This window comes from Octopus bimaculoides, chromosome 2 (genome assembly GCF_046866305.1).
Source record: "Octopus bimaculoides isolate indiv1 chromosome 2, ASM4686630v1, whole genome shotgun sequence".
Lineage (NCBI taxonomy): Eukaryota > Metazoa > Mollusca > Cephalopoda > Octopoda > Octopodidae > Octopus > Octopus bimaculoides.
In genome coordinates this window covers 170,963,633-170,983,794 of record NC_142929.1, presented here as the reverse complement: position 1 = coordinate 170,983,794, position 20,162 = coordinate 170,963,633, and the positions used below count along the sequence as shown (strand labels likewise).

Sequence of the window (20,162 nt, the reverse complement as noted above, 5' to 3'; positions counted from 1 at the left end):
CAAAGTGTCCTTCTCCTCCCAACACCTTATTCAACTGAATAACTCTATTCATATATCAGACTGCTAAAATAACCTAAGAACACAACCCCAGAAAATGACTATGATCTACAGGAAAGTAAATAGCTATAAATATTGTTAGCTTTGAATGTCACTTTTTGTAAACAGTTGGAATGTAATCAATCAAATACTGAAGTATTGTTAACATCATGACATTGGCAAGTATGATGTCTGTGAATGGTAATATTTGTAAATGCTGCTCAGCTGGCTTGCACTAATGTAGACAACAACATAACTTCACTATTTAGCAGATCCAAGCAGAGAACTTTTTTTTGTCCCGGCAATGTAGCTACTTAAAACCTTTCATGCATATGGATGAGGACAGCTGTGGGAAGAAGTACCAAACTCTGGAGGGAACCTGTCAAAGAGGTAGACCCAGGAAGACATGGGTTGAGCTGGGGAAGCATGATCTTTGAATGTTAGGCCTCATGGCAGCAATGACAAGTGAATGAGAGCTTTGGTTATATACCATGCTTGAGAAGACCCATCAAGCCAAATGAAATAGTCGTGTAACTGGCATATAAAAACCACCTCAAATGTTGGGTGATATGCCGTGCTTGAGAAGACCTGTCAGTCCAAGTGAAATCGTAGTCCTGGCCGATACCAGTGGCACGTAAAAAGCATTCGAATGTGGGGTCTCACATAGGCAGTGACAAGTGACTGAGGTCTTTGGCGCTACACCATGTTTGAGAACACGTGTCAAGCCAAGTGAGATCGTAGTCATGGCCGATGCCAGTTTTGTGTAACTGGCACCCATGCTGGTGGCATGTAAAAGCACATGTCCTGGTCACACATAAAACCCATTCATTGCACTCTTGGAGTGGTTGGCATTAGAAAGGCATACAACCATAGAAACCATACCAAATAAGATTACCAGTTTCCAGTCAAACTGTCCAACCCATGTCAGCATGGAAAACAGACGTTAAATAGTGATGATGATGATGATCATCATATTTCCATTGAATTCCACTGCCTTTGTTTCAATTAATTTTGAAAAATAATGAAGAATTTAGTAAAATAGCTTGGTTGTTATTATTAACCTGGTGTTTTGAACAAATTAATGTGAAATTTTCATGGAAGATTCTAATTTAGATCACTTTCAAACAGGAAGTCAGTATTGGAGCCAGGAGCTGTTTCAGGCTGGTTGGTATAAAAAAAAAAGTTGAGATATTTCTATATTTTGGATTTTAGATACTACAAAGCTGTTAGCATGCTACAGAACTTGAATGTAATCTCTACTTCAACAACCCAGATAGGATTCTCTGTCTATTATAACAGCTCCTGTCCATAATACATTTGGTTATCATTAAATACAATGTCCTATCTTTATGCTACACGTACAACTTTGCTGCAGTTGCTGCTAGGTCACTTGGTCATTCTTCTCAAAGCCAGTTCATTCTATATATTGCATAGATACAAATCACTTTTAAAATGGTATTGGCTAGAATGTTTTCATGGAGGATGACAAAAATAGCATTTGTATTTTAACAAGGGTGTGTGTGTGTGTGTGTGCGCACACACATCTAGCATTATTTTACTTGGTAGTGTTGTACAATAGTGTTAAAATGTGTCTTGGCTATCATAGATTGAAAAACAAATATTAAAATAGAGCAAACTTCCATTCAATTTTTTATCCCTTAGATCTGCCTCTCAACTGATTTTGTCTTGTTTGAGTAAAAAATTAAGCATTAGTAGTAGTAGTAGTAGTAGTAGTATGGGGGCATGTGCTCTAACAGCACATTACTGAATCCCTCACTTGTTGGTGATTCCCTACTTCTAGCAGATGACAACTTTGCACCATTCTGGCGACGACCCTTCAACTCATGGATCTGTTTTGGGTTGCTGGTGAGGGTTTTATGGGGTCGGAGTGCAAATCCTATCTCAACCACTTTTAGTTGCATTTTACAACATGCAGAAGAAACGGGTCTATTCTTTGATATGCTGGTTCCCACACAGCACTAGAGAGCAATGTGAAATGAGATGTTTTGCTCAAGAACAAAACTTATCATCCCCATCCAGGAATTGCAACACCCTGACCACTTAGCCACCTGCCAAACCATTCCTCCCTTTCCTGGGTTCTATGAATTTTGGCATTATTTTCTAGCATCTCAGTATATACATGAGCTGGTTTCTATAATTGCAACCAACTTTGAGTGCAAGTGCAGCCAACTTTTATATCCTCAGATGAGTTTGAAAATTAGTCCATGTCCAAACAAGATGAATTAAAAAACGAAAAAGCAAAAAACTTGTCCGTAATAGATATGAGTTTGAAAAACAAAAGATGCTATCAGTCAAATGTAGTATAAAAGGAAGAGCAAGATATAGCATTCATGTTGTTGTAGGTTGCGTGTTTTACATATTTGCTGTCATGTTGATATTATGGTCTAATAATCAGTACTGAAGAGGGTGGCTAGAAGTTTGATATTGGGGGTTTTGGCTATCAGTTGTATAAATAAAGCTTTGGTTGAACGCTTCACCATGAGACTTCATTATTGGACAAATACTGGCCTGTGTACTTTTAATTTGCAAATAACTTACTAAAATAGCAAAGTTTGAAAAACATTTTTCACTTAGTAATCGTTAATAAATAATGTTGATTTTCTAGCTTCAGTAGTTTCTGACTTACAAGAGCAGACACACCAATAATCAATCAATCAACCAAGCAAACAAATGAGACAAAAGCAGTGGCTTGATTGTTAGATATTTAGGTTGTTGCTGGTGGTGGAGTAATGGTATTTGTGTGCAAAGTAGTGTATATGAAGTCATCAGTTGTGTGTCATAATGCTTTAGGTTAACACAAGTGTTATTTAGCAGAGGAAGTTAGTTGCTCTCCCAGACAAATATTGAAAAGCAAAATAAAAGTAAAAACGTTTTAAAGATGCAACTGTTAACTGTGTTTTTAAGTTGTAAGTAGAGAAAAGAGTTATGAATGTAAGCATTGTTTTTAGTTACTATTTATAAGTGTCTGCTTGAATTAATAGTGAAAGCATTGATTTGTAATAGCCAAAATAGGTGCAGCAGTAAGAGTTAAGCTTTGTTGGTATTATGTGGTACTTCTGAATTTATGTTGTATGTGAGGGAAATAGACATTGCAGTGGAATAGGTTGAGTAAGCATTGTAATAGAGAGGAAAATTGAACATTTCCTAAATTAAAGGCCATATGATAAATTGATAAAAATAGGGTATTTATAAGTGTTGAAAAAAAAAAAAGGAAATAGCTATGTGTGTGTATGAGTAGTGAAGAAAATAGGAAATAAATATGTGTGTTTATGACGAAAATGGAAATGTGCTTTAACTCTTTAGCATTCAGATAGCTTTGTCAAGTGTAATACTCATTTATTCACATTGTTTTTAATTAACCATGCATTATCTTGTAGCTTCGATATTTCAGGTAGGTGCGAGAGGCCAGATCTGGCTGGCTTAAACATATAACAGGTAGAATATTTTGAGCCATATATGGTTGGTTTAAATGCCAAAGGGTAATTGAGCTTCATGGATATCTTTTGTGTAATTTAATCTCAGCGCTACAGTTAAAATGTTTCCAGGAATGTCTATTTTGGTTACTAATTGTTCTCCATTACAGTAAAAATTATTGGTTAAAACAAACTGAAGTTAAACTACTAAATTAAGTGTAAATTCAGTGTTTAGGCAAGGAACCAAGTATATTTGAAAGGTATTAACTGGTTTTTAAGCAGAGATTGATTTATAACTGACTTTTGTGATATTAAACTAGTTTGTAGATGTAGAATTCTTTTCCACCGAGGAATGCTCTTTAGTTTACTGATGTGTGCAATTACGACACATTAGTATTTGTCAATTATGTTTGCAGACATGTAAAAAGTTAGGGATAGAGTGGTACTACTAAAAGCAGTGATAGATGGCTGAATGGTTAAAATTGTCCAAAAAATAAGACTTGAGAGTTAGTCACTGTAGTTGCTTTGTGTAACTGTGCAGAACATAATATTCAGCTTGTCAATAATAATTGTTCATTTTGGGGAAAATATTTATTGTTCATGTTGTTTAGAAATTGAAGTTAAGTACATCCTCTTAAAAATCCCTTTGGGCTTGGTAAATATTTACATTGCACATACACACACACACAGAGTTGTGGAAGAACATGATTAAACTTTATTGATAACATCAACTTAAAACATTTCACCCAATACACTGTTTGCACAGTTTTGACTGTGTGGTTAAAAAGTTTCATTTACAACCTTGTGGTTTTTAGTTCATCTAAGTTGACCAAAACCTTGAGAGTAGATTTGCTAGATAAAAGCTGAAAGAAGCCCATTGTGTGTGTAGTTTCTGTCCCTTTCTCCTTTTCTTGATCTGAGGTGTAAAAATGAGCATTGCCATCATACAAGTGGTAGTGTTCATTTATAATCTTCTGTGAAAATATGTCCACCCAAAGGAATTATTACCTTGCTTGGAAACGGGTGAAGGTTGGTGATGGTAAGACAGCTGGGTGTGATGAGGTTTTCAAGTCGATCCTTTAGCATTTAAACAGACCATATTTGGCCCAAATACTCTGTCCATTTTATGTTCAAACTGGTCAGATCTGGCCCCTCACACTTAGCCTGTAATGCAATTCTTAAAATAATCACAGAATTGAAAACTTGAAGATACAATATAATGCAAGATTAATTCAAAACAATGTGGATAAATATTTGGTACAGTGATCCGAATGCTGAAGGTTAAATCTTTTGTCAGCATGCACATCCGGGCATATCTAATTGGCTATTTTACTTCTAGCTACTTGTATAGCTATATTTTATCAAATCAAATGTGGAGCCAATCTAAAATTGTACGATCTGCTAGAAATAAGTCAAATCTTATCTTTTCCTAAAGCCTTAAAAAAAAAAGTCAAAAACGTATTGGCTAATCTAGTCTGATCTGTTCTCAGAAAAGACATGATCATGGTTTGTTGTGGCTTTGATAATAGATCTCCATGATTAGGGCTGACCTAGGACTAAACAACAATTCTTTAAATGTGACCTAAAAGTGTGTGTTATGTTGTTTATATATATATATATATATATATTATTTCTTTATGTAAAAGAAAAAAAAAACTTATGTTGTAATGAAGAGAACAGAATTTGTTTGGAATCCAACCAAACACATTTTGCCGAAACATTGCCAAAATGTTGGTATAGCCTCCTGATTAACACCATGAAACTGTTAATTTTTCTCATGTTTTCCTTTTGGTAATAAAATATTAATACAATAATTGTATTACCAAGCCATTATGGCTAGCTACATTGAAGGATCTAGTAATTGCTGGGTTTCCATGTGACTCTGCACTTTATGCCTGTATTTTTGAAGTGGTGCTTTTTCCCCCCATAATCTACCAGTTTTCTTTCTACTTCTAATGCAGCCAGCAATAAAATTTAGACTTATTTATTTTATTTCCATATTTCATTTTGGGTGGGCTATATAATGATATAAACTTAATATTGATTTCTATCTTTACATTGGCACAGGCTACACATTTTTGGAGAGAGCATGGTCAGTAGAATCTACCACAGTAGATTACTGGTACTTTATTTTATTCACCTCAAAAGAATTAGAGATAACATTGGCTTGAGAGGGTTTCAAATTTGGTTTGACTTTACTAAATGTGTGAAACCACTACTCGTGTTACATATATTGTAAATAATATATTCTTTCATTCTTTTGACTGCAGCCATGCTGGAGCACCGCCTTTAGTTGAGCAAGTTTACCCCAGGACTTATTCTTTGTAAGCTAGTACTTATTCCATCAGCCTCTTTTGCCGAACCGGTTGTCAAGCGATGTTGTGGGGGGACAAACACAGACACATAAACATATACTCACACACATACATATATATACAGTGGGCTGCTTTCAGTTTCTGTCTACCAAATCCACTTAAGGCTTTGGTTGGCCTGAGGCTATAGTAGAAGACAGTTGCCCAAGGTACCATGCAACGGGACTGAACCTGGAACCATGCGGTTGGTAAGCAGGCTACTTACCACACAGCCACTCCACATTTACATTGTACCTATTTACAACTATGTGGTTTCAGGTTCAGTCACATTGCACAGCACCTTGGGCAAGTGTCTGTTGCTATTAGCTCAGAGTTGAACAATGTTTTGCAAATGAATTTGGCAGATGGAAACTGTGGAATGTAGAAGCCTGTCATAATGGCTGTTTGTGTTTGTGTCCCCCCCCCCCCCCCAACAACTGGTGTTGGTTTGTGTCTTCATAATTGAAAAATTTGGCAAAAGAGACCGATAGTTTGGTGCTGATTTGTTTGATTAAATCCTTCAAGGTGGTGCCCCAGCATGGCTGTAGTCTAATGACTGAAATGGGCAAAAGATTTATACCCTGAAGAAAGGACATATACAGCTGGGTGTTCTTGCATTGCCTTGTGGATTCAAGGACTGCAGCATACTGAGTTATGTTTTTTCTTTCTTGTCTTGTAACATAATATTGTTTCTTTAACAAACTTTAAGCTGTTGACCATATTATGGTCTGTAGTTCATCATCTTGAATGAACTTAGTGATATGTATGTGTCGTGATCATTTTGCGTCAGAACCTGATGCAAGGCTCAGTAATTTATTCTCATGTGCATTTAACTGAAAAAACATATGCCTTTCTTTCCAATGTAATGTCCTTCCTCCACTAAACACCCCTTTCTTCTCAGTTGTGTTATATTACTTCTTACCATTCCATACCACTCTTAGAAATATTTTTGTCTTCATTCATAAATCCTAAAATATAGTGCAATTATTGTAACTCTGTTCACTTTGCAGTATTTACTATGTTCTTTACATTTGAAGTCAAATCACACAGGTCATCTTAGCCTTTTTTTCAAGTTTGATAAATTATCAAATAGCCTCTTCTATTTGTGCTTATGTTAGAAATTTTAATTTGTTGTAGTCATTGGATTGGAGCACTGCCTTTGAGGGTTTAGTTGATGGCATAGACCCCAGTACTTATTTCAATCTCATTCTTATTTTAATGATAACTGTTGAACTACTAAGTTTTGAGATATAGAAGGACACACATTATAGGCTTTTGCATAGCTTGGTAACAAATCCTACTTACAAAGTATTTGTCAGTCAAAGGCTCCAGTAGAAGACACTAAGGTGCTGTGTAGTGGGACCAAACCTTGAACCATATGGTTGTGAACTTCTTAACCACACTGTCATGCCTGTGTGTTTAGATAGTTAACAATTCAATAAAATACTGATCTTAACATTTCTGTCCTAGTTAGGCATCATTTTATTTATGTGACATCATGACTTTTCTATCAGGGCTGACTACTTTCTACTTCATAGCAACTATCTGTTCTATTATGTGATAAAGTAGACAGAGTAGTCATGAATACTTCAGTAACTTGTAAATATTCATATAAACATAACCTGTCTAGCCTTGATAAATATGAATTATTGGCACCCTTCCTATCTTCCTCATCAATATAATAATTTTCCTTCTTGGATTTTTAAAAATTTATTTAGTTCTATTTCTCATCCATTTTCTTAAGTAAACCTTGTTAGAGTAGTTTACTAATTCAAATTTTCATGAGTTACTGGATCAACTGTCTTTACAGTTGATCGTTTCCAAGTTAAAATGAAATCTGTCAGTCAGCTGTTTGCACCAGGAAGAGTTATGTGTCTCCCCCCCCCACCATATCTTAAATGCATCTTTTATCTTGAACTACATTATCACTTCAAACTAAATAACGTTGGTTACATTCTATGAGAAACAAAATTATTTCCTATCTTCGGGTAATGTTTTGTTGGAGTCTTTGTCATAGCAACATTCCTGGGGAAAAAGAGAAGTGATAGACTAACTAGAAAAACTAGCATTGAGAACATACTGTATAATGAGTTCATTAAATCTATTACTGAAAAATTCCTTGGTAACACTTTCCAGAAATGTTTCCACTGTCTCTGCATTAGCCATATGTGGTTTATCTACACTTATTTAAAAGGTTAGCTACCAACTGAGTCTATACCTTATGAATGTAGATTAACAAACATTTGACCATATAAAATTTTTGCATATTTAAAATATAGAATGTTTTGAGACAAATATTTGGTCATACAATATATAAAAATATACTTTCTTTAAAAATTTATATAACAAAGTCTAAATTTGTAGCAAATTATTTTAATTAGTATCCTTTTTTGATAATGTCATTTAATGTCTGTTTTCCATACTGGGATGGATTGGGCAGTTTGACAGGTGTTGACCAGCTGAAGGGCTGTTCAGTCTCCGTGTCTGTTTTGGTATGGTTTCTATGGTTAGATGCCCTTCCTAATGCTTTAACATATATATATATATATATATATATATATATATATATATATGTGTGTGTGTGTATTGATATTTCCTTTTCTTTGTATTTTGTATATTCCCAATAAATTTTAAACAAACTATTCATCTTAACCATTACTATTAGTTTGGTGCAAAGGTGACGGCTGATTTTATGGTCTCTATTAAAAATGTAAAAGCCCATGATTAAGACAATATTCATTCGTTAACATAATTTCCATTGCTTTCCAGAACTTTGTTCCATAAATGCCATGCTTGTAAAATTGTTTAGGTTTTGATGCGAAATATGAATCCAGTTCATTTTCAACCTCTTTTCTTGATGTTAATCTAAGACCATTCAAATGGTTCTGTAGTCCCTGAAACAAGTGATAATTAGAAGGAGCAAGGTCTGGAGAATATGGAGGATGAAGCAATATTTCCCAACCAAGCTCTTCCAAAGGATCTTTGGTCAGTTGAGCTATGTGAGGACGAACATTATCATAGTGGAAGATAATATCCTTTCTGTTGACTAAGCAGGGTCGCTTTCTGTTTAAAGCTGCTTTCAAATGAAGTTGATTACCGTAGAGCTTAGCAGTAATTGTTTGATTGTTGTCTAACAGTCCATAATGGTCAAATCCTTCAATATCCCACCATACACTCAATATGGTCTTCCTTGGATGAAGTCCTCTTCTTGGTTATTGAACAGGGTTTCCTCCTCTACTGATCCACAATTGGTGGCATTTAACATTATGGTATAGGATCCACTTCTCATCACCTGTACAAAGTCTTCTTAAAAATGGTCCCTTAAGGTGTTGTGAAAGCAATGACTGACAAATAACATGCGGTTGCAGATTCTCTGGAGACAGTTTGTGCAGGACTCATTTTCCAACCACTGAAATCATTCCAATCCTTTTCAGTTGGCGTAGAACAGTTGTATGGGCTATGTTAAACTGTTTTGTAAGTTCTCTACAAATAGCAGTTGGAGTTTCTGTGACAACAGCTTCCAACTCTTCGGAATCAAGTTGTTATGAATGACCTTCTTTTGGCTCGTCTTTCAAACTCAAATCCCCCTCTTCTGAATTGCAACTTCTTTCTCTCACTACATCATCCCTATAATCTCTCTGAAGAGACTTTGCTGCCGTCTGTGCTTTCATTGACACCTTTATGAAACTCATAGAGTGAGAGACGTTAATATGATGTTTAGATGGGACGAATGTGGATGTGAATATAGCAGAAGATTATGGCCAATACAATCAGAATCTGAAAGAAAAATGTATAAATTACTCATTGTGACATTCTTAAAACATTGCAAGAGGTACAATTTAAAAAAAATACTATCTAAAACTGTTTTCTAAAAAACTGGCCATTACCTTGGCACCAACCTGATATATAACTGGGAAATTCTTGGTTCAATAAACAGTAATTAGCTAAATGATTTTAAAACTTTTTCAGGGATGAAGATAGACATAGAGAAAGTGACAAAGACCACATGAAGGAAGGCAGGAAACCCGAAAAGAAGATTTCGATCTTCGAACAGTTCAATATCCCCAAACCACAGATACAGCTAAATCCATTTACAGGTAATGTTTTAACTCTTTAATGTCTTTGTGCTTTACATTCAATGTGTAATAATGAGAGGCAGTAAAGATTTATCAAGAACAATTGTAAATGTTCAACTCTTTAACTGTGAAATTAAATGTCATGGTTATTCCAGTTATGGTGTTGAATATCTATTAAAAAATATAATAATGTATTTTCTGCAAGTTCACTGCCCCAATAAACTTGACATATCTCAACAGACAGTAGTTTCAACACAATAATCTTCAATAAGTAGTTTTGATTGTAACATTCCTCAACAAAAACTGTTTTTCGCAGTTAAGGGTAATGAAATTTTGAGTGGATACATCTGATTTCCACAGTTAAAAGGGTTAAGTATATGTTTGGCACAAAGAAAATGAATTTAGTGTTCGATTTTTAGAAGCTATTATTAGAAAACCGAAATTTTGTTACTGCTTAAAGAAGTTAACTTTTAATTACATCTTTTGTTAAACTACTACTGTCATCACAACTGGTTTATTCAGAATAGAAGTTACGTGGAAGATTGACTCAGATAGAATATTAAATTGGAGTTGTTGGGGCATGGAAATAAGTTAAAAACGCGTTGAATAATGAAGAGTTTGTCAAAAAAGGAAAAACGTGTGAGAAAGGATATTTCGGTGTAAGACATTTGGATTTCCATGAATAAAGGGTGTTGAGATATGTAGAAATTTCCATTTGGGTGATTTGAAGGGTGTGAAGTCTTTCAGAAGAACTGAAATGTTTTCTGACTTGATAGTGAACTGTATATTTGATAAAATTAGTGAAAATTATAATTGATATTTCTTACAGGCTTACCTTACACACCTCGCTATTATGAACTTTTGCGGAAAAGAAATGCATTGCCCGTATGGGAATACAAGGACAAGTTCACTGAAATGGTCAACAAAAACCAAATATTGGTGTTGGTCGGTGAAACTGGATCTGGTAAAACTACACAGGTAATGATACCTTTTTAAATCTCCGAAACTCATAATTTTATTTTCAGGCAGATGTTAAACGTGATGGTATTATTATCTGAGAGGGTTGATAAAACATTGTACGAATTGCCTAGTATTTCTTCCAACTCGTGTTCTCAGCTCAGATTTCACCGGGGTTAACTTTGCTTTTCATTCCTCTGGGGTCAATAAAATTAAGTACCAGTCAAGTAGTAGGGTTGATGATATTGACTAACCTTTTCCTCTCAAAATTGTTGATCTTATGCCGAAATTTGAAACCATTGTCCAAGTTTTAATGTCAAAAATATAAATCTTGTAAAAAAAAGAAAGAAAACAAAAAAACAAACAAACTAGCACTGACTTAATACCAAAAGAAATAGTACATTTTTTTTCATTAATATATCTCATTTAGAAATAAAAAAAGGGAGCTTCTTTATGATGGTTTGACCTAGATTTTAACAGTCAAATGTCCTTCAAGCTCCACTGTATTGTCTGAAAGGAAGAATGCATTGGATAATGTCGTCCTGGAAACACACCACCTAAGAGGATGGCTGGTCATAGCTGGAACGGGTTTGATCTGTCAGGGCTGACAATAACTAAACAAGGCTCTGTTTATAAAGTCATGGTGGTAGACAACTGATTGCATGAGAAAGATTTCAAATCTCATTACAACCATTATTGGTGCCTCATTGTCGATTCCCTTCACAGTTGATTCAATTTTCTAGGAGCATGGAACAACTGTTCTCTATAGTACTAGTTACATTTGAGGTGGAAATATTAGCATGCAATTTTAAGAGACAGTGTTTGTTAGATATTGGATTATTCAAAATGAGTTCAACCCTTGTAATATGTTGTGTACCATCAAACAAGATACATTATTATTTATTGTGCCAATCTTCTTAGCTGACAGGATATGCTACTTAACTTCATAGTTGAAAGCTCAACATTATGAAAAATATATTTACTTATAAAATGATTATTTCAGTTTTTCATAACTTACTTTTTTACTACTGTCATTCTGGGGCATTTCTTTGAAGGACTTGGTGAAACAAATCAATCCCAGTACTTATTTTTTAAGTCTTTTACTTGTTCTACTAAACCCCTAAGCTATCGGCATGTAAACAAAACAAATGCTGAAAAAAAAAAAAAATACACACACACATGCATGATAGACGCACAGTTTCTATGTACCAAATTCACTTACAAAGTATAGGTCAACCCGGGACTAGTGGAAGAGATTGCCATGCAGTGAAATTGAACCTGAAACTATGTAGTTATGAATTGAACTTAATATCTAAATTTTTTCCCAACTTGCTATCTTGAAATAGAATATAAAAATCTGTATAGATTTTTAACTGTGCTATTTTTAGGTGGCTGCTGAAGTGCCTACCTACCTTTTGCATAATGCTAAGGGAAGTAACTCAAATAAGAGGCAAACATTTATAGTAGCACTGATGTTTGTGTTGATAATGTTAAACAGAAATTGAGGGAGAGGACTAAAAAATGTAGAAATGGTGGAATCAATAAAAAGATGGAGGGAGAAAATATGAGAAAAATAGAGGGGGAGTAAGACAGGATTCTAAGAAATGAGAACCTGATTGGGAGTTATACATGCAAGAACAAGATCTAAACAAGAAGTGGAATCGGGGAGAAGGAAGAATATAAAGATGTTGCAAAGTTTGGGAGTTTAGTTATTCTCCCCCCTCCCACCAAATGTAATTGAAGTGTGTATCTCAGGATAGATATAAAATGTTTCTGATTTTGGCACAAAGCCAGTAATTTTGAGGGTAGGGATTTAGTTGATACCATTGACTCCAGGAAAGCTTAATTTCACTATGAGAACAGAAACAATGCTAAAATGTATGCCAGCATGTGCGTATATATAATGTGTGTGTGTGTGTGTGTATATATTTATATATATAGTTTGTCGATATTAACTTCAGAACCACAGGTAAGGGCTTTGATGTTAAACGCTTTAATGCAAAGTCGACATTTGTAAAATCTGCTGTAAAATTTGTTTGTTAAGAGCAGGACTTGCTAGTCATATAAGATCTCATTACAGTATTTATTAATTGAAGAGATGGCCTTCTTCTGTAAAGAAGTGGCAATCATATATTGTTTGTGTGTGTGTGTATGGGCTAGTCAGCAGTTAAAGTGTAACTAAAGATTCTTTCATGGCAAGCACAATTTATAAAGATAATAAGGTAATTGTTACAATTGTAATAAAAATATTTAATATGTTTTCATTTAAATATGGTATATATATTCTTGTATGTCTATTACCAGTTACTAGATAGCTTCCATGCTGGGACATGCCAACTTCACTAATAATTTTGAAGTAGCATAAACAAACATATGCACATTTATGTGGATTTGTGTGTCCATTCTATTTCTGTTTACCACATTTCACTCAAAGCATGAATCAAATTGTGGCTTTGTATTTGTAGAAGACACTTGCCCAGAGTGCTATGAATTGTTATCAAACCCAGAACCACATGGTTATGAAGAAAACTTTTTAACCATACGGCTATGTCTGTGTCCATATTACTAATAGGTGTTTTTTTAGAATCCATAGTTTAGTGATGCAGCTACTAAATTCACTAGAACTGTAGGTTCAAGTCTTGCCCTATGAACATTCCTCTGATATGAAAATAAGGATGGAATACAATTTAAGATTTCTTAAAGCTTTACTAATGTGGTTGTATTGTATAGTGATAGATTAATAATAAACCTAGTTATATTATTACTAGTTAAGATTGTTTACTTCTTGATGTAAAGTGAAAATAATAGATAAAAACTCTCTTGGTAACAAGTGTGTAGCAAAGAATATAACTTTCAGAGTTATTGTTTCCTAAAGCTGTACATTACTATCAATGTAAACTTTTACACCATCTAAGGAATCAAATGTTTGAAGTAAAATACAAAGGTAAAAGAAATTATGTATTTGGCATTAGGAAGAGCATCTTGTAGAGAAATTATGTCAAATCAGACTGGAGCCTGGTGCATCTCTCCAGCTTTCCAGCTCTGGTCAAACTGTCCAACCCATGCCAGTATGGACAACAGATGATAATGATGATGATTTCAACCATCTGACAGTTTTCAAAATAGCTTTGGAATTTCCATGTATATAAATACCTTCAGGTTTGTTGGAAAGAAATGGAATATGTTTCCTTCTTTTGCATTTAAATTATCGAATTGTTGTAGGTTTAATGATTTGATGTTTAGTATTTTCTTTCTATTTTGAATAATTTAATGTTGTACTTCTTTTTTTTTGACTTTTTAAAAATCAGATTCCTCAATGGTGCCTTGAATGGGTGCGAGCCCGTTATCCCAAGAAAGGTGTTGCTTGCACTCAGCCCAGGCGAGTGGCCGCAATGTCAGTTGCCCAGCGTGTGTCTGAAGAAATGGATGTATGTCTTGGACAGGAAGTTGGCTACAGCATTCGATTTGAAGATTGCACATCTCCAAAGACAGTTTTAAAGTAAGTGTATATACAACATAAGTGAATGAATTGGGAATAAAAAAAAATGAGCCTCTTTTAATTATTTAAAAGCTGCCTTTACTGTCATTACTTGAAAAGTGTTAGCAGCTTTCTGTTCTCTATTTACAACCAGTCGGCTACTGATAATGGTGTTGGTGACAGGATATGACCTGTCAGTTTTTTTTACCCACATTTGGATACCCTCTCAACTCTGCCATCTGTATTTGATGTACGTTTTGAGTGGTTGAGATTATTTCTATGATTGTACAATTTCTATAATTGTACAGATGAAACAAAGATGTGCGATAATCCATATTTATAAAAGCACCCAACCTCTAACTAGCGTGTTACTCGAAATTAAATTGTGACTCTTTTGTTTTCATGTTTGCTTATCTAGTTTGTGAAGCAACACAATTTCTTATAACTTCAGATATATGACAGATGGTATGTTACTCCGTGAGGCTATGTCTGACCCACTTCTTGAAGCCTACGGAGTCATTATGCTTGATGAAGCTCATGAACGTACTCTTGCTACTGATATATTGATGGGATTGCTGAAAGAAGTCAGCCGGCAGAGAGAAGACCTAAAGATTATTGTTATGAGTGCTACACTGGATGCTGGTAAATTTCAGGTAAGTCCTAAATCACTCAATGCTACTTAATCCTTATTTGTAGTTTATTATATTTTGTTAGGATATACAGCTAATTTTCAGTCGTAAAAAAAAACAAAACAAAAAATGTTTTCTTAAATTGCCTTCTAAATTTTCATCAAACCCATGTCAGCATAGGAAAAAAGCAAACGATGATGAGACACATGCTCATCCTTGAGTTGCTCTTGAAATACTCATCAGCTATGTATTAATCATGTAGCAGTGAATTGTTTTTCTTCCACTGCACCTATTTAGAGTCAATGCACAAACTAATGGTGGGAATGCTTTGACTTACTAAGAATTGAAGTAAAGCAAAAACTGAATATATTGGATATTGTTAGGATTTCAAATAGTTATATCAGCATATTACTAGCACTCAGGTTTTCAACTATCTTCATTTACTCAGTTGCCCATGATGAGTTTTGTATAGAAGTGGAATATAATTAGAATTTATTTTTATTAAACCTCACAAGTCTAAAATAACATATTCATTATTATATCATCACTAAATTCTAGCATGTTGTAGTTAGCTTTTTACTGTATTTTACTTTTGCATTGAGAGTTTCATGTTTTATTGATTATGGCTTTAATATAGTACTCTCACATAAAACAATTTATGAGTTTAAGGGAAGATTTCAATGCTGTCTTGTAATTAGCATTTTGTTGAGAAGCTTTCTCTTGGATTGCCTTAACTCTTCAAAGTTCTGTACCACTACCAACTGCAGCTGATATCAAGTTCTGAACTACATGTAACTTCAGTTCAAATACTTTTTGTTTTAGTATGTGAAACAAAGTTTAGACATATTCTAGAAAGAACATCCTGTCAAAAAGACTTATTGTTTACACAATGTGTATTTTTGTGTGGATTACTTAGAATTTTTTTTCTTGTTTTGATTTTCATGCATCATGGTGCTTTATGCCTCAAGTGATGAATTGTTAGTCATCAACTATTTCCTGAAAATGTTTTTGTCAGGATGAGTGATGAAATCACAAGATATGCATCTAAACAGAGCAACACTCTCATATCAATGGAAAAGATGTTTTTTCTAATGGGAGTTGTACAGTTTTCAAGTTACAGAGACTATCTGAACACATTTTGCTCTGATACAGGAAATCGATGCTAGGAATCAATATGTTGTAAAGATATATGAAAACACCAATGTATAATCGACTTATCTGTATTGAACCTACCTGTACTAGAGGTAAAAACCAATAACATTAAGTAAAACCTATGTTCTCAGTGTATACCAACAGCCATTACATTGTATCACCATAGGTTTCATTCAAGTTCATGCAATATTTGTGTTTTTAGGATTTTTTTGTGTGGACTAACTGCATCTTTTAAATATATTTAGATTCTAACATGTTTGGGAGACTTATTCCTGGGAAGCATTACAGAGATTTAAGAGTTAATTCTAAGTGTATAAGTGCTGTACCATTTTGTGGCAGTGTGTTGTCACTAAATAACTTGGATGATTTCCTTTATAAAGTATTAATGTCATGATTAATTCATTTTTTTTCTAGAATTATTTTGACCATGCTCCATTGATGAATGTACCTGGACGAACCCATCCTGTCGAAATATTTTATACCCCTGAACCAGAGAGAGACTACCTGGAAGCTGCTATCCGGACTGTTATTCAAATACATATTTGTGAACATTGTGACGGAGATGTTCTTCTCTTTTTAACTGGTCAAGAGGTTAGTATAATTTAATAATTGGTTTGTTAATGTTGTAAATATAAGGTACTTAGGTATAAAATCTTCTAGGAAGGTAACGGTGATGGAGTAGGGGGTGTAAGCATACTCCTTGAGGAGAAATGGGTGGATAAGGTCATAGAGGTAGTCAGGGTATGCGATAGAGTGCTTAAGCTCAGGCTAGTCCTGCAGAATAGTATGGCTTTTGTTGACTTGGAGAAAGCCATTCACAGGGTCCCCCGATCCCTTATGTGGTGGGCAATGCAGAAACTGGGGATTGATGAGTGGTTAATAAGAGCTGTACAGGCTTTGTACAGGGATGCCATTAGTAAGGTAAGGGTTGGCAAAGTGTATAGCGGAGAATTCCTGGTAGAAGTAGGGGTTCGCTAAGGATCAGCCCTCAGCCCCATCTTATTCATCATAGTCCTCCAGGCAATAACAGAGGAATTCAAGACTAGCTGCCTCTGGGAGCTCTTCTATGCTGATGACCTTGCTCTCATAGTGGAATCACTGCCAGAACTAGAGAAGAAATTTCAGGTGTGGAAGCAAGGTTTAGAATCGAAGGGCCTGAGTCAATGTTGCGAAAACCAAAGTCCTAGTAAGTAGGAAGGCGAACACATCACAAACCCCTTCAAGTAGATGACCCTGCTTGATCTGTAGAAAAGGTGTAGGTAGAAACTCCACAAGATGTACCCAGTGTAAGCTGTGGATGCATAAGAGGTGCAGCAACATCAAAAGAAGATTAAACGGTAAGATAGCTTTTGTGTGCGGCAGATGCACAGGAGCAGTAAACACCACAGATGCTCAGAAAACTGATTCCATCACATGCCAGGTGGAGAAACTAGAACTAGTCGAAAACTTCCGCTACCTATGTGACCAAGTTTGTAGTGGGGGTTGGATGCTCAGAGAGCATTACCATTAGAATAAGAATAGCCTGGGTAAAGTTCAGAAAGCTCCTACCTCTACTGGTAACAAAGGGCCTCTCGCTCAGAATGAAAGGTAGATTGTAGGATGCATGTGTGCGAACTGCCATGCTTCACAGCAGTGAAACATGGGCTATGACTGCCAAAGACGTAGGCTCGAAAGAAATGAAGCTAGTATGATCCGCTGGGTGTGTAATGTCAGTGTTCATACGGCAGAGTGTAAGCGCCCTGGGAGAAATGTTGGACATAAGAACCATCAGATATGGTGTGCATCCATGCACAACATGACCATACTAGCCCATTTAAAAAGTACCTTTGAATCATCGGGCGACATTCTGTGCTTGAGAAGATCTATTGAGTCAAGTAAATCAAATCAAATCAGAATCCAATGGAAATTGTAGTTGTGGCCATTACCAGTGCTGGTGGCATGTGATAAGCACAATTCATTCATGTGTGGGTCCCTGCCAGAGCCGCCTGACTGCCTCTCCGTGCCGGTGGCATGTGAAAAACACCATCTGAACGTGACCGATGCCAGTGCAGCCTGACTGGTTCCCGTGCTGGTGGCACATAAAAGGCACCCACTATAGTGGTTGGCATTAGGAAGGGCATCCAGCTGATGGAAACCAGTAAGAAAATATGTCTGTTTTTTTAATACAGCTCTCCATAAATCAGTTTATTATTTTGTGGCTGTTCAGGAGTCATGGAATGGCATACAGCCGTTCCCTCCTTATTGAACCATTTTGAAAAAAAAAAAAAATAAATGAAAAATAGAGAGAGAGAGAGAGAGAGAGAGAGAGAGAGAAAGAGAGAGAGAGAGAGAGAGAGAAGAAAAAATGTGGAATTTTCTCAACATTTTTTCTTTCACCATCAGTTATCATTAACTTGAATTGTTAGAAAAAAGTATCAACCATTTAATTAGTTTTTCAGTTAAGTTTGAGTAACAAGGCAATGCCAGTAGATATAAGCTTGGTCAAGGTTTTACTGGTTCTTTTCTTCCCAATTGATTGATGTATTTTGTCATGTAACTTGTCAACTTTTCAAAAAATATCTTTTAAATGCTTAAAATCTCTTGTATGATAGTATACATTTTTCTGTATTTTCTAAATTCTGAATTTGCTTCAATTTCTAGGAAATTGATGAAGCGTGCAAACGTATCCAGCGAGAAATCGATAACTTTGGTCCTGAAATTGGAGATATGAAATGCATTCCACTTTATTCAACACTACCTCCTAATCTACAGCAAAGGATCTTTGAACCACCCCCTGCAAAAAAGGCCAATGGAGCTATAGGTAGAAAAGTTGTAGTCTCTACTAATATTGCTGAGACATCACTTACTATTGATGGTGTTGTTTTTGTCATAGATCCAGGATTTGCTAAACAGAAGGTCAGTGTCTTCATAAAATGTTTGCTTATCTAAAATGCCAATTTGTATAGCAGTTAAAATGTCTTAATGAATTTAGTATCTAGGGATGTCCTTGCGAGTTGATTTGGTCATGGAAATTGAAAGCAGCATATTTGTGTGTGTATGTCTTCCCTTGTCTTGACATTATGTACTAGGTATGAAAAACATCACTTTCTTAAAGCAGTGTCCTTTGTTTCCAATTTTCTTTGAAATTATGTCCAGCACTGGGGCAATATATCTTACTTGGAAACAGGTGAGGGTTGGCATCTGACCATAGAAAATTTGCCTCAAGAAATTTTGACTTGTGCAAGCACGGAAAAGTGGATGCTAAAACCATGATGATGACTGAAATTTTTTAGTTTCATGTTTCTCTATTACTTTTTGGTTTGCTAGAAGGAAGGAGTCAAGATCTTGGAGAAAGATGCATATTTTTAGTTTCTATGTCCCTGTCCTTTTGTGTTATTTTCATTGCCTTATTTTCAAGCATTTGCTAAATGTTTCAGTTTGAGTTTATTGAGACATTGATCTAATGTGACTTTTTGGCTATACTAATTGCTATGCTGTTTTTCTTTAATGTTAATTTGTGGTTTATGCTGGATACAAATGTTAACCAGGTTTCGAATTTTCTATGGTGAATTTTTTTTTTTGTATTTCCTTCGTTTGATGTTGAATTTTATTTTAGTTTTCTGTGGTTTTGATCTGTTGTATTTGAAGTTGCCTGTGTTTTTTTTCTAGCATATATTTAAGTTTTTGTTTTATTTTACCTTGTCGGAGATATTTTCTTTTTGCCGTCTATAATTACTTTGTTGGACTTATATAAAGTAGTGTCTCTCTTGCTGATTGTGTTGTTAAATTCTGAAAACTTTAACTCTACTTTGTGATGCAATATATTTTGTTCTGCTTCTCTAGAGTGTGTAAAAATATTTTTGCTTTCTTCGGTGATGTGTGTTGTAATGACATTTTGTAGTTGGTCCAAGCAAAATGAAAAATTGGGGAATTCTTTGCCATGTAGTTGTGATAGTTAGATGCGTAGGGCAGAAGATGACGCCTGTCTTTGGTTTGGTGAGGTTTGTGTTTGTTTGTATTTGTGTGAATTTTTTAGGTTGTTGATGTGAGTTTATGCTGTTATGTTATAC

General features: G+C 35.1%; 1 protein-coding gene across 1 annotated transcript in view; it reads left to right on the top strand.

The window, feature by feature from the left end:
- LOC106876850 (putative pre-mRNA-splicing factor ATP-dependent RNA helicase PRP1) overlaps positions 1-20,162 on the top strand; it is a 49,917-nt gene that overhangs the window by 9,365 nt on the left and 20,390 nt on the right. The window contains exons 2-7 of the mRNA XM_014925572.3: positions 9,791-9,918; positions 10,727-10,875; positions 14,163-14,353; positions 14,784-14,985; positions 16,528-16,704; positions 18,754-19,008. Of these exons, the coding sequence (XP_014781058.1) occupies positions 9,791-9,918; positions 10,727-10,875; positions 14,163-14,353; positions 14,784-14,985; positions 16,528-16,704; positions 18,754-19,008 (1,102 nt within the window). The remainder of the gene's footprint in view (positions 1-9,790; positions 9,919-10,726; positions 10,876-14,162; positions 14,354-14,783; positions 14,986-16,527; positions 16,705-18,753; positions 19,009-20,162) is intronic.